General features: G+C 42.6%; 1 protein-coding gene across 2 annotated transcripts in view; it reads left to right on the forward strand.

Annotated features, from left to right (window-relative positions):
* LOC107660787 (pro-neuregulin-2, membrane-bound isoform-like) overlaps positions 1-14,611 on the forward strand; it is a 94,556-nt gene extending 79,945 nt beyond the window's left edge. For both annotated transcript variants that reach the window (XM_016450202.1, XM_016450203.1), the window contains 2 exons: positions 6,411-6,635; positions 12,638-14,611. In XM_016450202.1, coding sequence (XP_016305688.1) covers positions 6,411-6,635; positions 12,638-13,283 — 871 coding nt within the window. In that variant the 3' untranslated portion in view covers positions 13,284-14,611. The remainder of the gene's footprint in view (positions 1-6,410; positions 6,636-12,637) is intronic.
* The last annotated feature ends 2,498 nt before the right edge of the window (positions 14,612-17,109 follow it).

A 17,109-nucleotide genomic window follows, 5' to 3' on the forward strand; every position in this document is an offset into this window, starting at 1 on the left:
TCGGCAAAGGAGAAGTGCTCACTAACACAGATTTAGACAGATTTGTGAACAATATTTGAGAGAAATAGGCCTTTTGTGAACATAGAAAAAGTCTTAGATCTTTGAGTTCAGCTCATGACAAATGGGGGCAAAAACAAAAGTGTTGCGTTTATAATTTTATTCAGTGTATATATATGTATGTGTGTGTGTGTGTGTATATAAATACAGTATGTATGTATGTATGTATGTATATGTATATATAATGTGTGAGGTTGTTTTTTAATGGCTGCATTTATTTGTTCAAAAATACAGCAAAAGTAGTAATATTGTGAAATACTATTACAGTTTAACATAACTGTTTTCTGTTTTAATATATTTCAAAATGTAATTTATTCCTGTGATGGCAAAGCTGAATTTTGCCATCTTTGCCATCATTGAAGTCTTCAATGTCACATGATCCTTCAGAAATCATTCTAATATGCTGATTTGCTGCTTAAAATATACCATTATTGTTGAAAACAGTTGTGGAAAACACTTTTTGTTGGTATATATGGGGGGGGGTTGGTATATATTTGAAATAGAAATCTAACATTATAATGTTTTTACGTTTAATAAATTTATTGCGGGGGGGTCACGTGGCCAGGACCAGGATGGCAGCTTAGCGGATAAGCTCCGAGAAACCGTGCACAATTTAATATAAAAACCCCTTATATACACGGCCAATCTTTGAACAAAGCATCAGCGTTGATATGTCGAAACCTTCAGCAACTAAACAGTGTGACACTTTTACTCGAGCGCGCAAGTCCAGCGTAAAAACAACTTCGTCGAGTAACGTTACACCTAGTGAAGTGGAAGCTAACCACATGGAGAGCTTAGCAGAAGTTTTAAATGAAGTGAAAGCACTTCGAACAGAGATCGGAACGAAGTTGGACAGCATTGATACCCGTCTTACTATTATGGCGAACTCAATGGCCGCGTTGGAAAGCAAAGTGTCGGATGTAAAACGAGATGTGTCTTCTAATGCAGCGCGTATTGAGGAGACTGAAGGCCGCATGCACGATACAGAAAAGACACTTGAAAAAACAGAAGCCGCACTTGATTCAGCCATCAAAAGAATCGCCTACCTCGAATCAAAGACTGATGACTTGGAGAACCGGGGCAGAAGGAAGAACCTCCGGCTCTATGGTATTCGAGAGGGCGCCGAGGGCCAGAAACCTCTCCTTGAATTTATAAGTGAGATGTTGACACGATGGCTGGGACTGAGCCCAGATAAACCATTCACCTTAGAACGGGTTCATCGCACACTAGCATCTGGGAAGCCCAACCAAAACAGAGCAATACTCATCCGCTTCTTGAAGTTTCAGGAGAAGGAATTTGTTTACCGTGAATCAAGGCGGCGAGATATCACACACGACGGGGTCAAGATATCCTTTGCGCAGGATCTCTCAGCGGAGACGGTACGGATTCGACGGGGATTTAATCCAGTCACGAAACTGTTTGTTGATATCAACGCTTTCCGTGGATTTCAGCATAATCCTTGCAAGCTTCGAGTGCTATACAACGGCAAGATTCATCTCTTCTCAACGCCGCAAGAAGCTGAAAGGGGGTCACGTGGCCAGGACCAGGATGGCAGCTTAGCGGATAAGCTCCGAGAAACCGTGCACAATTTAATATAAAAACCCCTTATATACACGGCCAATCTTTGAACAAAGCGTCAGCGTTGATATGTCAAAACCGTCAGCAATTATTAAACAGTGTGACATTTTTACTCGAGCGCGCAAGTCCAGCGTAAAAACAACTTCGTCGAGTAACGTTACACCGAGTGAAGTGGAAGCTAACCACATGGAGAGCTTAGCAGAAGTTTTAAATGAAGTGAAAGCACTTCGAACAGAGATCGGAACGAAGTTGGACAGCATTGATACCCGTCTTACTATTATGGCGAACTCAATGGCCGCGTTGGAAAGCAAAGTGTCGGATGTAAAACGAGATGTGTCTTCTAATGCAGCGCGTATTGAGGAGACTGAAGGCCGCATGCACGATACAGAAAAGACACTTGAAAAAACAGAAGCCGCACTTGATTCAGCCATCAAAAGAATCGCCTACCTCGAATCAAAGACTGATGACTTGGAGAACCGGGGCAGAAGGAAGAACCTCCGGCTCTATGGTATTCGAGAGGGCGCCGAGGGCCAGAAACCTCTCCTTGAATTTATAAGTGAGATGTTGACACGATGGCTGGGACTGAGCCCAGATAAACCATTCACCTTAGAACGGGTTCATCGCACACTAGCATCTGGGAAGCCCAACCAAAACAGAGCAATACTCATCCGCTTCTTGAAGTTTCAGGAGAAGGAATTTGTTTACCGTGAATCAAGGCGGCGAGATATCACACACGACGGGGTCAAGATATCCTTTGCGCAGGATCTCTCAGTGGAGACGGTACGGATTCGACGGGGATTTAATCCAGTCACCAAACTGTTTGTTGATATCAACGCTTTCCGTGGATTTCAGCATAATCCTTGCAAGCTTCGAGTGCTATACAACGGCAAGATTCATCTCTTCTCAACGCCGCAAGAAGCTGAAAAGTTCTACAAAAGCATCCCACAGTCAACGTAGAATCTACAGTCGGGTGATCTACTGAATTAAACCAACATGTAACGATGCTGGAACATCTGTAGATAACAGCGGACAATCGAGATGTATAGTAGGAGTGAGTTTAAATAATTCTAAGTATATTTAGTCGGCGCGTACTAAATTTTAAATATAACGTAGCCTACCTACTGTAAGTAATATATATATATTTTTTTTTTTTCTTTGCACGACGCACCGACTGGGTACAATTGAGTTGACTTTGTTCTATACGGTTTGTAGGTTATGTATATTAGAGAAAGCCGGGTATTGTTTTGTTTTGATACGGTCGAACTACATATTCTTACAGTTAAAAGGGGAGATCAATATATTAAGTTGAATGTGCATAGTTGACAGGTATTGACTGTTTTGTTGGGATCTTGGGCTGAGCTACGCTGGCTAGTTGCTCCTCAAATATGGTGGATCAGCGTCCCTCAGATTTTCACTTAAGGGGAGGGGACCTACTGTAAGTAATATATATTTTTATTTTTTTTTTCTTTGCACGACGCACCGACTGGGTACAATTGAGTTGACTTTGTTCTATACGGTTTGTAGGTTATGTATATTAGAGAAAGCCGGGTATTGTTTTGTTACGGTCGAACTACATATTCTTAGTTAAAAGGGGAGATCAATATATTAAGTTGAATGTGCATAGTTGACAGGTATTGACTGTTTTGTTGGGATCTTGGGCTGAGCTACGCTAGCTAGTTGCTCCTCAAATATGGTGGATCAGCGTCCCTCAGATTTTCACTTAAGGGGAGCGGGGGTAGGCATTTCAGTTGGAAGTGCCAGGGTTAAAAGTCGAATAGTTCGATGTTCTGAGTGTGTATGTGTGTTGGGGGGGTGGGGGTCATTTACACTTGCATTTTTATTTTATTTTTATTTTTTTCTCTCTCTTTTTTTTTTCTTTTCTTCCATATTTCAAAATGTTATGATAATTTATGGAGAAAACAAAACTAACAGACAGTCTGGATATTAAAATTACAAGTTGGAATGTCCGTGGAATGAGAAAATTGGCCAAGCTGAAACAAGTATTGAATAGGATAAAGTATCTCAAATCTAAAATAGTTTTTCTACAAGAATCACACTTGGTTGCATCAGATATACATTACTTGAATAAAAGATGGCCAGGCCAAGTATTTCATGCAACTTTTAATAGTCATGCAAGGGGCGTAGTTATCCTGATTCATAGGTCATTGCCATTTCAAGTTAGAAAAACCATTCAGGACCCTTCTGGAAGATATATTATTGTTCAGGGGAGTATTTTGACACAAAAGCTTAACTTTATAAATATGTATGGTCCAAACGATGACAGCCCATTATTTTTTGAGAAATTATTTTTAACCGTGTCTGCTTTGGAGGGATTTAATATTATTGGAGGAGATTTTAACTGTACCCTCGATCCTGTATTGGACAGATCCACCCAAATTGATGCAACTCATATACAAACCAGAAAAACAGTAATTGATTATATGAAGGATTTAAGATTAATTGAAGTTTGAAGAATGCTAAACCCAAATAAAAGAGAATATTCCTGTTATTCAAGTTCCTATAAAACTCACTCACGCATCGACTATTTTATCTCTATGGAACTGTTGTCTAATGTGAAAAAATGCTGGTATAATAGTATAGTAATTAGTGATCATGCAGCAGTATCTATGGAGATTAATTTGGGTGGATTTCAGCATTGTCCTAGATGGAGGTTGCAAACGTATTTGTTACAAGACCCAGCATTTATTACATTTATGGAGAATTGTATTGATAAATATTTTGAACTAAATACGAATGAAACTACAGCCAGTATTAGATGGGAAGCATTTAATGTCAGGGTTGGGGATGAAGGATGGAGCGAGGACTCAATAGTGCGGGAAGATAAGGGCTTTATTAATAAAATAAAACAAAACAGACAACAAAAACTACCCCGTGGGGGAAAAACAGGCTGGCAAGGCTAGGCAAGGCAGGATCTGGACACAACACGACAGGACAGGACACATCCAGGGAGATATGGTGACGAACTGACCCAGGACTGCAAACACAGGGAGAATAAATGGAGAGCAAATGAGGAGGGTAACGAGGGAACACATGTGGGGCAAATAACCAATAATCAGGTAACAAGATGGGTGGGGTCAAGACAATTGACATGAGAGCACATGGCATACAGGAAACAAAGACAAAAGCCATGTGCTCACACAAAACAAAACACAAGCACATGGCCAGCCAAACAAATCACAAGCCATGTGCTTGAACAAAAAGACACGAACACGCAGCTAATGAGAAAACTCATAAGCCGCGTGTTCACACAAGACAACAAGAAAAGCACGCGGCTGAACACAAACCGCGTGCTACACAAAACAAACACTCCCATTGCCATTACCAAACATCTTTTATGATAAAATTAACAAACTAATTGCTCAATTTGTTTGGAATGATAGAAAAGCTAGACTTCGTCTTAAGTTCTTACATCTGCCCTATGAAAGGGTAGGGCTTCAACTTCCCAATTTTAGATGGTACTATATGGCTGCCCAACTTACTTCAGCACTAAATTACTTCAGTACAACAACACCTGCTTGGGTAGACATTGAACAAAACTCCAACCCAGATACACCATTAAAAATGTACCTATACTCTTCAGATACTAAGTCATTGAAGAAGAACACAAAAAACCCTTTCCTTAAAAATACTGTTTCAGTCTGGCATGCTGCACATAAGCATATAGGTGATATGCCGAGATTATCCCAATTTACTCCTATTTGGGGTAATGAACAATTTACACCTGGTAATAAAGATGGAGGATTTAAGATATGGAATATTAGAGGCATTCAGAAAATTATGGATTTATATGAAGATGGAGTTCTACTTTCTTTTGATCAGCTATGCCAGAGATATGTAATTCCCAAAAAGCATTTTTTTAAGTATCTACAGTTTAAAAGTTACATGTCATCAAAAGAAGAACAGATCATCTGTATACCATCTTTATCAAAATTAGAGGAAATAACTCTCGGAAATTTAGAAGGTAAGGGTCACGTATCTGTGTACTATAATTTAATGGTGAAACACAGTACTGAATCAACATTGGACAAATTAAATGCCTGGAAAATGGATATACAGGAAGATATAGACGAGGAAGACTGGAACTATGCTTGTCTTAAAGCACAAACGCAGAAAATAAATACAAGGTTTAAATTACTTCAATATAAATGGTTAATGAGAATCTATATAACTCCTGTCAAACTAGTTATCGAACTGTATCGGACTGGAAAGGCTAACTTACATTGCTAAGGGTAGACGGAAAGACTTTGATCAGCTATGGGAGCCATACATAAATATCATGTAAAATGGAAATGTAGACCTTACTGAAAAAGACATTGTAAAACATTCTCTGTAACAAATTTATTTATATATTTATTTATTTTATTATTATTTTATTGTATTTTATTTTACTATTAGAAATATTTACTTATTAATTTATTTTATTTTATTATTATTTATGCATTTATTTAAAGAAAAAAAAAGTGTTAATTGAACGTGTAAGTGAAGGGGTGTATGCTTGTGTACTTGTTCTGGTGTTACATAGGCTATTTTGTTACTATATGTATAGCTGATGTGTGTTTATAAAAGAAGAAAAAGGACAATAAACACATTGAAAAAAAAAAAAAGATTTATTGCATCCCTGCTGAATAAAGGTGTAAATCTCTTTTAAAATAAAAATTTGTTCTGTCCCCAAACCTTTTCTATACATTTTTTTTATATCCCTTGAATGTTTCTCACATTTTTATACTTCCCTTCGTGTTGTTCCCGCCTCTCAGGCACGAGGAGCGCACATGGAGTATGGAGCGGACGGACAGCATGCACTCTGACTGTCAGTCGGGGGCGATCTCTTCCTCCGTTGGCACCAGTAAATGCAGCAGCCCGGCGTGTATGGAGGCTCGTGCCCGCCGTGCTGCATACTGTGGTTATCCTGATGCTACACAGTGCCCCCTACAGTACGGAGACTCTTACGATTCCCTGCGGGACTCACCTCACAGTGACAGGTGAGTGAAAAAGGAACGTACTCGGTTACTTACTGCGTCGCTAGACGCTTATGGGGAAAAACTCCTTTTTCTCCGAGGACTGAAGACTTATTCAATCACGCAGTGGAACTGCACGGCCATTGGTTCGTGCAGTGATTATAAAACTAACCAATGGCAGTGAAGTCCGCGCGAGCCCGCCAGAATGGGCGGGGCCATCTGGCTATATAAGCGGGCATTTCGCCATAAGATCTCAGGTCAATTCGACTGAAGCGACGACACCGAGTCGTGCAGCGTCATGGCACGGCAAGGAACGCAGTACTCATTCCCGTATCTCAGGGAACCGAGGTTACGAAAGTAACCGAGTACGTTCCCTATCAATACTTCACTCGTACTGCGGCGCTAGACGCTTATGGGGAACAATACAATCCCGCCGTGCCATGAGAGAGGAACGACTGATATGAACTGGCCTTGAGCGAAAAAGGCTCAGAGGGACCAATTATGCGCAGGGTGAGCCCTGCAGGAGGCAAGAGGGCTGAACTCATTGAGGTCAGCCTTCAGATAATAGTTCCAATGGCCGTATGTACAACCTCAGCACTAGTAATAGGGCCAAGAGCGTTCCTGAAGAGTCAGGCAGAGCCTGAGACGTAGACTGCCTAGACAGGCGTGTGCCACTTTAAGCAGATAAAATATCCAAGTTATAGAACCTGGCAAAGGTGGACGGCGAGACCCAGATGGCCGCTGCACAGATGTCTGCTATGGACACACCACTAGACCATGCCCAGGAAGAGGCCACGCCTCGAGTGGAATGGGTTCTCACTCCTATGGGACTCTGAAGGCCCAGTGAGGAGTAAGCTAGTGTGATAGCGTCAACTAACCATTGAGAGATCCTCTGCTTTGTGACCGGGGACTTTTTGGTGCGGCCGCCAAAGCATACGAAGAGTTGTTCTGACTGCCTGAAGGGGGCGGAACGCTCGATGTAAATTCTCAATGCCCTAACTGGGCAGAGAAGGTTAAACTCCTGGTCCTCCTCAGAAGGAGGAAGCGCAGAGAAAGTAATAACCTGGGCTCTAAACGACGTGTAGAGCACTTTAGGGACATACCCATGTCTTGGCTTTAGGACGACTTTAGAGTCGTTAGGCCCAAACTCAAGACAGACAGGGCTTATCGAGAGAGCCTGCAAGTCACCTACTCGCTTAACCGATGCTAGCGCCAGCAGCAGAGCGGTCTTCAGCGACAGTGTTTTTAAGCTCGCAGACTGGAGTGGCTCAAAGGGGGAGCCTTTGAGGGCTCTCAGGACCATGGGTAGATCCCATGTAGGGACCGTGAGGGGCCGGGGCGGATGGAGCCTCCTGGATCCCTTCAGGAAATGGACAACAAGGTTGTTCCGGCCCACCGACTGTCCGGCTATAGGAGCGTGAGAAGCTGCTATAGCTGCCACATAGACTTTGAGCGTGGAAGGGGAGCGGCCCTTGTCCAACAGCTCTTGTAAGTAGGACAATATCACCAATATGTCACATGTTATTGGGTCCTCGCTGTGGGTTTCGCACCAGGCGGAGAAAATCGACCATTTAAGGGCATAGAGGCATCTCGTAGATGGGGCTCTAGCCTGTGAGATAGTATTCAGGACACTCTCTGGGAGATCTACTGATTCCCGTTGAGAGCCCATAGGTGCAGCGCCCACAGCTCGGGCTGGGGGTGCCAGATTGTTCTGTTCGCCTGAGAGAGGAGGTCCTGCCTCAGGGGAATGGGCCACGGAGCTGCCGTCAGCAGCTGAGACAGCTCTGAGATCCAGAGATGGTTCTTCCAGAGCGGGGCCACCAGAAGCACACTGTGCCTGTGCTCCCTGACTCGCCTGATTACCTGGGGGATCAGGACGATCGCAGGGATTAAAGTTCTCCGTCGCTACGACGGATTTCCGTTAATTGCAGCAAGTCTACGACGGATTTCCGTCAACTGGAAAAAATGAGGGGAAAATAAACATGTAGCGCGTTGTTGTTGTTGTTCTGCCGGCACACCAAAAATCATCCTGCAGCTTCTCAGTGACAACATAGTGATGCCGCTCGCATCATTCACAGTCGGGTTATTAGCAGAGAACACAGAGCAGAACTTGAATTTCGGCGCGGGATTGCGGCTATTAATAACAACTGTACTCATTCCAAAGACTATAGAATACCCTTAAAGGGACTTTGTCTTATTCCTGCAGATTTTGCGCTTATAATGAGATGACAGATGACGGAACGTATCATTTGCACATGCTTTTGAGTCTTGAGAACTCACTCGCGCGCTCTCATTTTCTGTGCGCCCACAGATCGCGATAAGGAGAGTGACAACTTTTAATAGTTATTAAGGGAGTTTGCAAATGTGATATTCATTTAATACAACAGTTCAATAAACAAGTACTGCCTGATTTTGCTCTATTTCTTCAACGAAAATAGTTCCAAATATAGTAACAGCTCAGCCGCTGCATTTAAAACATTAATCTCCACATGAATGTATGAATTTGATTGCACTCATGCCACCTCTGAGCCTCATTAAACGTCTGAAAATGTACCGACAAGCCACTTTTGTGTTCTTCTGTGCCACCTCTGTACAAATTTATTTTTTATTAATACAAATTTCATATGATTGGTAACTTATTTGTCTTATTCTACTTCTTATTATATTGTTTTAAATAGAAATTTTAAAAAGCTTGGAAGGCTAATTTTTTATAAGAATTTTTTATTATTGATCAGAGGGTGCTCCTACATTTTTTAAATTAGGAGGACAGTGAGAGTTGTTTGGCAGTGAGAGTTGTCTTTTGAGGCGAAGAGGTCACCTCTGCCTTGCCAAAGATCTCCCAGATTTTCTGAACCGTCTGTGGGTGGAGCATCCACTCCTCTGGGGAGACGTTGCTCTGAGATAGCATGTCTGCTCCTTGGTTCAGTACACCGGGCACATGAGCTGCCCTCAATGAACGCAGGTTGAGATGTGCCCATTCCCAGAGGCGTTTTACAATCTCGAAAAGGCGTTTAGAGGTGAGCCCACCTTGGCGATTTATATATGACACCACCGTCATGCTGTCTGATTGGACTAGCACGTGGTGTCCCTTCAGGACTGGCAAGAAGGCCTGAAGAGCTCGACATACTGCCGTCAGTTCGAGGCAATTGATGTGTAGCTGGCCTTCCGCGATCGTCCAAGAGCCGAAGGTCGGCCTGCCGTCGCACAGAGCTCCCCAACCTGTGTTGGATGCGTCTATCGAGACAACTTTCCTTCTGTAAACCAACCCCATAGTCACGCCCTGCTTGAACCACTGTAGGTCCTTCCAGGGAGCCAGGGCCGTCACGCAGGCTTGGTCCACCTTGATGCGGATGCGTCCATGATGCCACGCATGGGGCGGAATTAGAGGTTTCAACCAATACTGAAGGGGTCTCATTCTGAGCAGGCCCACTGAAGTACCGGTGCTGCAGAGGCCATGAGGCCCAGCATCTTTTGAAACCTTTTGAGAGGGTAGGAGGCTCCAATTCTGAAGGAAGCCGCGAGCTGCTGTATGACCAGTGCATGGTCTGGCGTGACTATCGCCCTCATGTGGACTGAGTCGAAAACTGCCCCCAGGAACGAAGTTCGCTGGCTGGGGGACAGAGAGCTCTTGGCAAAATTGATCCTGAGTCCCAGGCGCTCTAAGTGGCTGAGGTGGAGGGACCTGTGGGCTATTAGCTCGGCCTCCAGTCGTCGAGGTAATTCAGGATACGGATTCCCATCTGTCTCAGAGGGGAGAGGTCCATGCACTTCGTAAAAGTGCGGGGAGCCAGAGACAGCCCGAAGGGCAGGACCGTGTATTGCTAAGCCACTCCCTTGAAGGCGAATCTCAAGAATCGTCTGTGATGGGGGGCTATCTGGATGTGAAAGTAAGCATCTTTCAGATCCAGCGAAAAGAACCAGTCCCCTGGCCGGATTTGCGAGAGTATCTGCTTCAGTGTAGTAATTCTGAACGGCCATTTCATGAGGGCACGGTTCAGCTGTCTGAGATCGAGGATGGCCATCCTTTTTGGGGACGAGGAAGTAACGGCTGTAGAAGCCTGACTCGCTCTGAGCTGGTGGAACTGTTTCTACGGCTCCTTTTGCCAGCAAATTCTTTACCTCAGCTCGCAGAACGTGAGCGTTCCTGCTGTGCACTGAGGTGGAGACCACGCCGTTTAACCGCGGGGCACTTCGAGCATATTGAAGTGAATAACCTCGTTCTATAATCCCCAGAACCCAATGAGACACTCTGGGGATGGCCCACCAGGCCTCGGCCCGTGTGAAAAGGGGATTCATTTGGGTGGTGAGTCACCGTGCGGGGACTCGACACTCATGATAACTGGAAGAGGAAATTTGCTCTCTTTTTGAAAATTTTTGTTTTTTATTTTTCTCACTATCACTGCGGATATGTGTGAGGGTGCTTTTAGAACGGGCCCGTGATTCACAACAATTTCTGGAACAAACATACTGCCACTGGCACCCAGAACTGAACGGAGTGCTTGAGGGCACGACAGAGGGCGTTTCGGGGGTGGTCTGGTGCTTGCGAGACTTTGCCCCTTCCTCTTCCTTTCCAGCGGATCAGGACGCCGCCGGGGGCGCAGGGTCCAAGTTCAGCTTGGGCCGGGGTCCTTGGCGCTTTGGAAAGGGATAGCGTCTGGCCGAGCGGAAGTGCTGTCGGGGCTCAGGATTTTGAGCAGGCTGAGCGGGCGATGGCGCAGCTTTAGCTGGTTGCTGTGCTGGAGCAGGCTTGGGGCGACTGGTGGCCATTGCAGAGCTGGAATGTTTCGGCAAGAAGTGTCGCATGTAGGGATGTAACGATTCACTCAACTCACGATTCGATTCGATTCACGGTTTTGATTTCACGATTCGATTCGCGTAAGCTCGTCATGGACCTCCGGGAAAAACTGAGAGGCTCGCTGACGAGGGGCCTGGTGGTGCCCCGGCAGGAACCATTCGTCCAGACGGCTACGAGTGGGCTCCTCCGGCGTAGACCACTCCAATCCCAGTTCCTCAACTGCCTTAGAGAGGATGCGGAAAAGTTCGGCATACATCCCTGGCTTAGAGTCACTGGGCTCGGCAGACGATGAAGGGGCGGAGTCAGCAATAGAGCCCGACATCTCCTCCGCGTCTGATGCCATTAGAGACATGCTGTCATCTAATAGCTCGTTCTCTACGGGACCGAACGAGACCATGTCGCTCGCCTCAGCCGAGGGACGCTGGTCTGCGTGTTCAAAGAGAACGGGAGAATACTGTTCACACAATGTGAACAATCCATCTTTTTTTTGTTCCCAATAAATATTGCTCTTATTGCACTAATATATATTTATATAAATTATACCATGCAGTAGACATATGCTACCATTTAAAAGTTTGAGGTCAGTAAGATTTTTATTAAAGAAAGTAATACTTTTATTCAGCAAGGATGCATTCAGTTGATCAAAAATGACAGTAAAGACATTTGTAATGTTATAAAAGATTTATATTTCAAATAAATTTTGTTATTTTGAACATTATATTCATCAAAGAATCCTGAAAAGAAAAGCACTAAGCAGCACAAAGTTTTTTTCAACATTGATAATAAGAAATACAAAAGATTTCTGTTTCAAATAAATGCTATTTTTTAACTTTTTATTGACCAAAATATCAGGGAAAAAAAATGTTTTTTCACAAAAAATATTAATCAACACAGTTGTTTTCAGCATTAATAATCAGAAATGTTTCTTGAGCAGTAAATCAGCATAGAATGATTTCTGAAGCATCATGTGACTGAAGACTGGAGCGATGATACTGAAAAATCAGCACAGGAATAAAATACATTTTTAAGTATATTCAAACAGAAAACTTATTTTAAATTGTAATAATATTTCACAATATTACTGATTTTACTGGAATCATTTTGATCAGAGAAATACAGCTTTGGTGTGCATAAGAGACTTCTTACTGACCCCAAATGTTATAACGGTAGTGTGTATTTCAAATCTTTTTCTGTCCCACCTCTCACCCCATGTTTTTCTGCATCTTTGCAGGTACGTGTCTGCTCTGACCACGCCGGCGCATCTATCTCCGGTGGACTTTCACTCCTCACTGCCCCCGCAGGTGCCTACCTTTCAGATCACCACGCCCAACGCCAACCATGCCCTCTCGCTGCCGCCCGCCGCCTCTGCCATCGCCATGGCGGCCTACTCGCCCGACGATGACCAACCCCTCCTGCACCGCTACCGCCGATCCCGACGCCCATATTATGCGGCGGAGAGCACGGGCTCCCTCCCGTCCAGCCCGTACCGCTTTGTGGATGATGAGGATTATGAGACCACGCAGGAGTACATGTCCTCCCGAGAGCAGCCGAAGAAGAGCAGCAGTGGCCGCCGTTGGCGCAGAAGGTCACGGGTCAACGGCCACGTGTCGCAGCGTACGCCGGGCCCCAGGAACTACAGCTCTCAAAGCTGCCTGTCAGATAGTGAGTGGGAGGACGATGTGGTTGGCGACCTCGGCCACGGCGAGAGCACGCCGTTTCTCAGTATGCAGAACATGAATGCCACAGAACCGGCCACCATCTACCGACCCAACGACACGCGGACTTTCAGCAACACGGGACGCTCGGGCTCCCGTGGCAACGTGCAGGCCAACAAACTGTCACAGTCGCGGTCCAGACCGGACAATGCACCCCTTTAAAAAAGAACAGTAAGAGCAAGGACGAACAAACTTGCATAGGCGCGAAAAACAAATGATATGCTATAGACCTGCACCTATGAGAAATATTTTTTATTTTGTATAACAGACAGATATTCTAAACAAAGGAAATATTTATTTTCATTTCAGCAAAAATTGTCTACTAGCTAGCAGCAAAGACTTTTTTTATAGGGGGAAAACTATTTATATGTAATTCCTTTTTTTTATTATTTACAGCATTACGAAGAAGAATTACGTGCCAATTTTTTCACAAGCTAGAAATAGAATAATATTGTGGTGCCTTTTGCTGTTTGCCGACGAGGGAGATTCAGTTGAATTTTTGTAGCCTTTCTTAAAAACAGACTCTTGGGTTTTATAGACATGTTTTCCTGTTTTTTCTTTGTTCGTTAGTTTAATTTCTTCAGGATCTCCCCATTTGAACTGTGATATTATTCAGACACCATGCAATATCGAATCACTTCTGTGTAAGGTGTTTGTTTACATGAGTAGGATTCACGCGCACACATAACTGACGTTAAATCACATCGGATGCCGATTCGTTCGAGCATCCGAGCGCCGTTTGTGTTCGACTTTAGTTTCTACGTTTTCTTTTCTGTCAACTGGTTGTTGCATATTGTTTCCATGGAAACAGAGGTACGCAGGAGTTCACAGGGCATGACGCTGGGTCGCAGTATCGGCCCTGGTGTTCAGGGTTTTCAAAATGGTGGTCTGTGCGTCCAATGAATGTGTTTACACTTCTGTCCGTGTGCGTGAGAGTATCGTTGAACCTCAGTGTATACGTACGTGTCTTTGTGTACGCAGTTTCGTGCGAGAACGCGTTTCATTCGTGCGTTCGCGTTGTGTTTGTCTTCAGGTTAACGTTTCGAGCACGTGTGTGTGTTGTGAGTTTCGACGTGCGCCTGTGTGTGTATACGTATGCTTGTACTCTTTTTAGGATGTTGGCTTTGTCGAAAGGGAGCTCTATTACGTCACCAGGTTATCGCTAAATGGTTAAACCGGACCCCCTAGTGGTGACACGAGCTCATTGCACTGTAACCTTCCTTCGTTCCTTGTGTAGTCATTGGCCTGCGGAGGAACCAATCCAGCCTGATTCTAGCCTACACGGACCTACATCTCTCTCCCACACCTTCCCATTCCTATGCCAGCAGCTTTAAGCCGCACTGTGTCTCAGGACTTTTCATTGAAATCTGCATTGCCCATAAAACAGATTCATTACTGCCCGTCGTGTCTGCATCATGCTGGGAAGACGATGAAGAACGATACGACCAGATGTGTTTGTCTGCGAAACGCTCCATGTTTTGTTGGTTTTCCTTCATTTTGTTTTAGTGGGGTCGTTCCCAGTCAGCACTCTCTCTTTTTGACACATCTGTATACAAGTTGGAGACTTGCTTGAAGCAATGCGTGTTCGGCTACTAGACGTGCTACTTTAGGTGGATTATGAAGTGTTAAACCCTACTTCCAGAGTCCAGCAACCTACAACTACATTTGAAAAGATAAACCCACCACCCGCACACTAACACCTTGACACACATGCAAATGCACACACTTACACAAACACAGACACTGACACACATGCTCAAGATTCATTCTGTGCACACAGTCGTTTAAAGCACCACTCGTCTCACCGATTGATTTTCTTCCTGTCTTTCTCTCTGTTTCTTCTGTTCTTCCTCTCTGCCTGTAAAGGCGTCCCTTCCCTCTGCATGTTCTAGTGGTTCAGATAGATGGGTGCATGGTAACCGCAGCAACTGAGTCGTATTCACACGGTGAAAGTGTAGTTTTCATTTGACATTCAGCAATAAGTCCCCTTTTTTCATGTTCATTCTTGACTTGGAATATGCTAGAAATTTTTGCAAGTTTTCTCAAAAAATAATACTTGTAAAAAAATAAAATAAAATCAAACTACTTGTTCATATGGAAAAAATAAATCTTAATTCCTACCATTTTAAAAAATGAATTCATCAGAATGTATGTCTGTTTCTTGGCATGATATATATGTCTTTATAATAAGAAAATGTTTTCAGGGGAACGGCAGTTTATTCTTTCTTTGACATAACTTTGACAGAGTTTTATCAAGGATGCAACCAAATTTTCAATTTTAGTGGGGACTGGAGGAAAAAACTTGACAACTAGCCACTGAAAAACGTATATTGATCAACAACTAATTTTAATATGAGACAGTATACATCTTCCTCTGTCTCTATGGTGGTTACAGGTCTGGATAATATCATGAGAAATCAACTCATGATATTATCCAGCTTGAAAAGTACTGTGAAGTCTTCAATCCGAAAAGAGCGTTTATTGAAACTAATTTGCAAAAAATGTTTGACATCAGATGAATGCATTGAACACATGCAAAGAGTACACTTACATAACGTTATGGGTAACACTTTACAATAAGGTCACATTAGGTAACATTAGTGCATTCACTAAAAATTAACTATCAATGAGCAATACATTTGTTACAGTATTTATTAATATATTTAACATTCATTAACTTTATTGTTAATGTTACCTCACTTCCATTATATAACGTTAACCGATACAACTTTTGATTTAAAAAATGTATTAGTAAATGTTGAAATTAACATTAACTAAGATTAATAAATGCTTTAGAAGTATTGTTAGTTCATGTTAAATAATGCAGTTAACTAGTGGTAACTAATATGACCTTATGAAGTTAATATTTGCAACCATTTTAATTCTTTCAGCTGAACATTATTTCTTACTTGGATTTAGTTAGCAGACACAAGTAGTGGCTTTGGGAGTTATTTTAAAAAATGTAGTGTAAATTTTTACTTTTAAAACATGAAATATTTTTCAAGTATAGTAGGTATAATCTTTTTCTTAAACTAATAGCACAATTTTTTATGTAGTAAAACAAAGATTATTTAAGTACGTTTTACAAGAAAACACTACTTTCTACTTCACAATTTAACATTTAATTCAATGTTACTTGCTGTTTCTTTGTAACTGTTAAATTTTCTTGCAATTTCTGAATGAAAATTTTTTTTTAATGTACTTTCAGTGCAACTTTCAGTAGTAAGATTACGGCTTAGATGTTAAAAACCATATAATGAAGCAAGAGAGAAACACAAAGTTCTGTTACTAACCCTAACTTAACCAGCTCGACTTGTCTGACCAAGACTCTGTCAAGGATTAGTTCTTCTAGTGATCTTATCTAGTTCTTCTAATCTTTAAAAATGCTTGGAATGGAACACATTTATCAACAAGCAACCTGAAGACAATGAGTTTGTGGGCGAGCTGCCAGGGGAGAAGATGAGAGCCTTTTAAACAGAATTTCTGGTGAGCTCATGTTAATATCATCACCACACTGATGAAATACTTGATTATATTCTAGATTCTAATCAACAGTGATGCTGATATTGCTTTGTAATGCTCCCTGAGGGGAGTAACTTGTTATCTGTGGGGCTTTCAAATGAAAATGCAGCACAGTGACAACTCACCATACTTGTCAAACAAGACTGAATGAAATTACAAAATACAAAAGTGGATGTGTGTATATGTATACTGATAATAAATAGGGGACAACAGGGCTTAGTGTCACAAGTGGAGGTTGTTATTTACCTCAAAAAGATTCTTAGGTCAAAAGATAGATTTTTATTTAATTTTAATATTTATTTAATTTATTAAATTACCTTGTTTCCACCTGTTTTTATTATTACCTTTATTTAACCATGAAAATGACTCACTGAGATTAAATAATCTATACAGAATATCTATACAATATTCATTAGAGTAAAAAGTGTGACAACTAGCCCCGATCTCCTCTGTATTAGTCTTTAAT

This window comes from Sinocyclocheilus anshuiensis, unplaced genomic scaffold (assembly GCF_001515605.1).
Source record: "Sinocyclocheilus anshuiensis isolate Anshui unplaced genomic scaffold, SAMN03320099.WGS_v1.1 scaffold1289, whole genome shotgun sequence".
NCBI lineage: Eukaryota > Metazoa > Chordata > Actinopteri > Cypriniformes > Cyprinidae > Sinocyclocheilus > Sinocyclocheilus anshuiensis.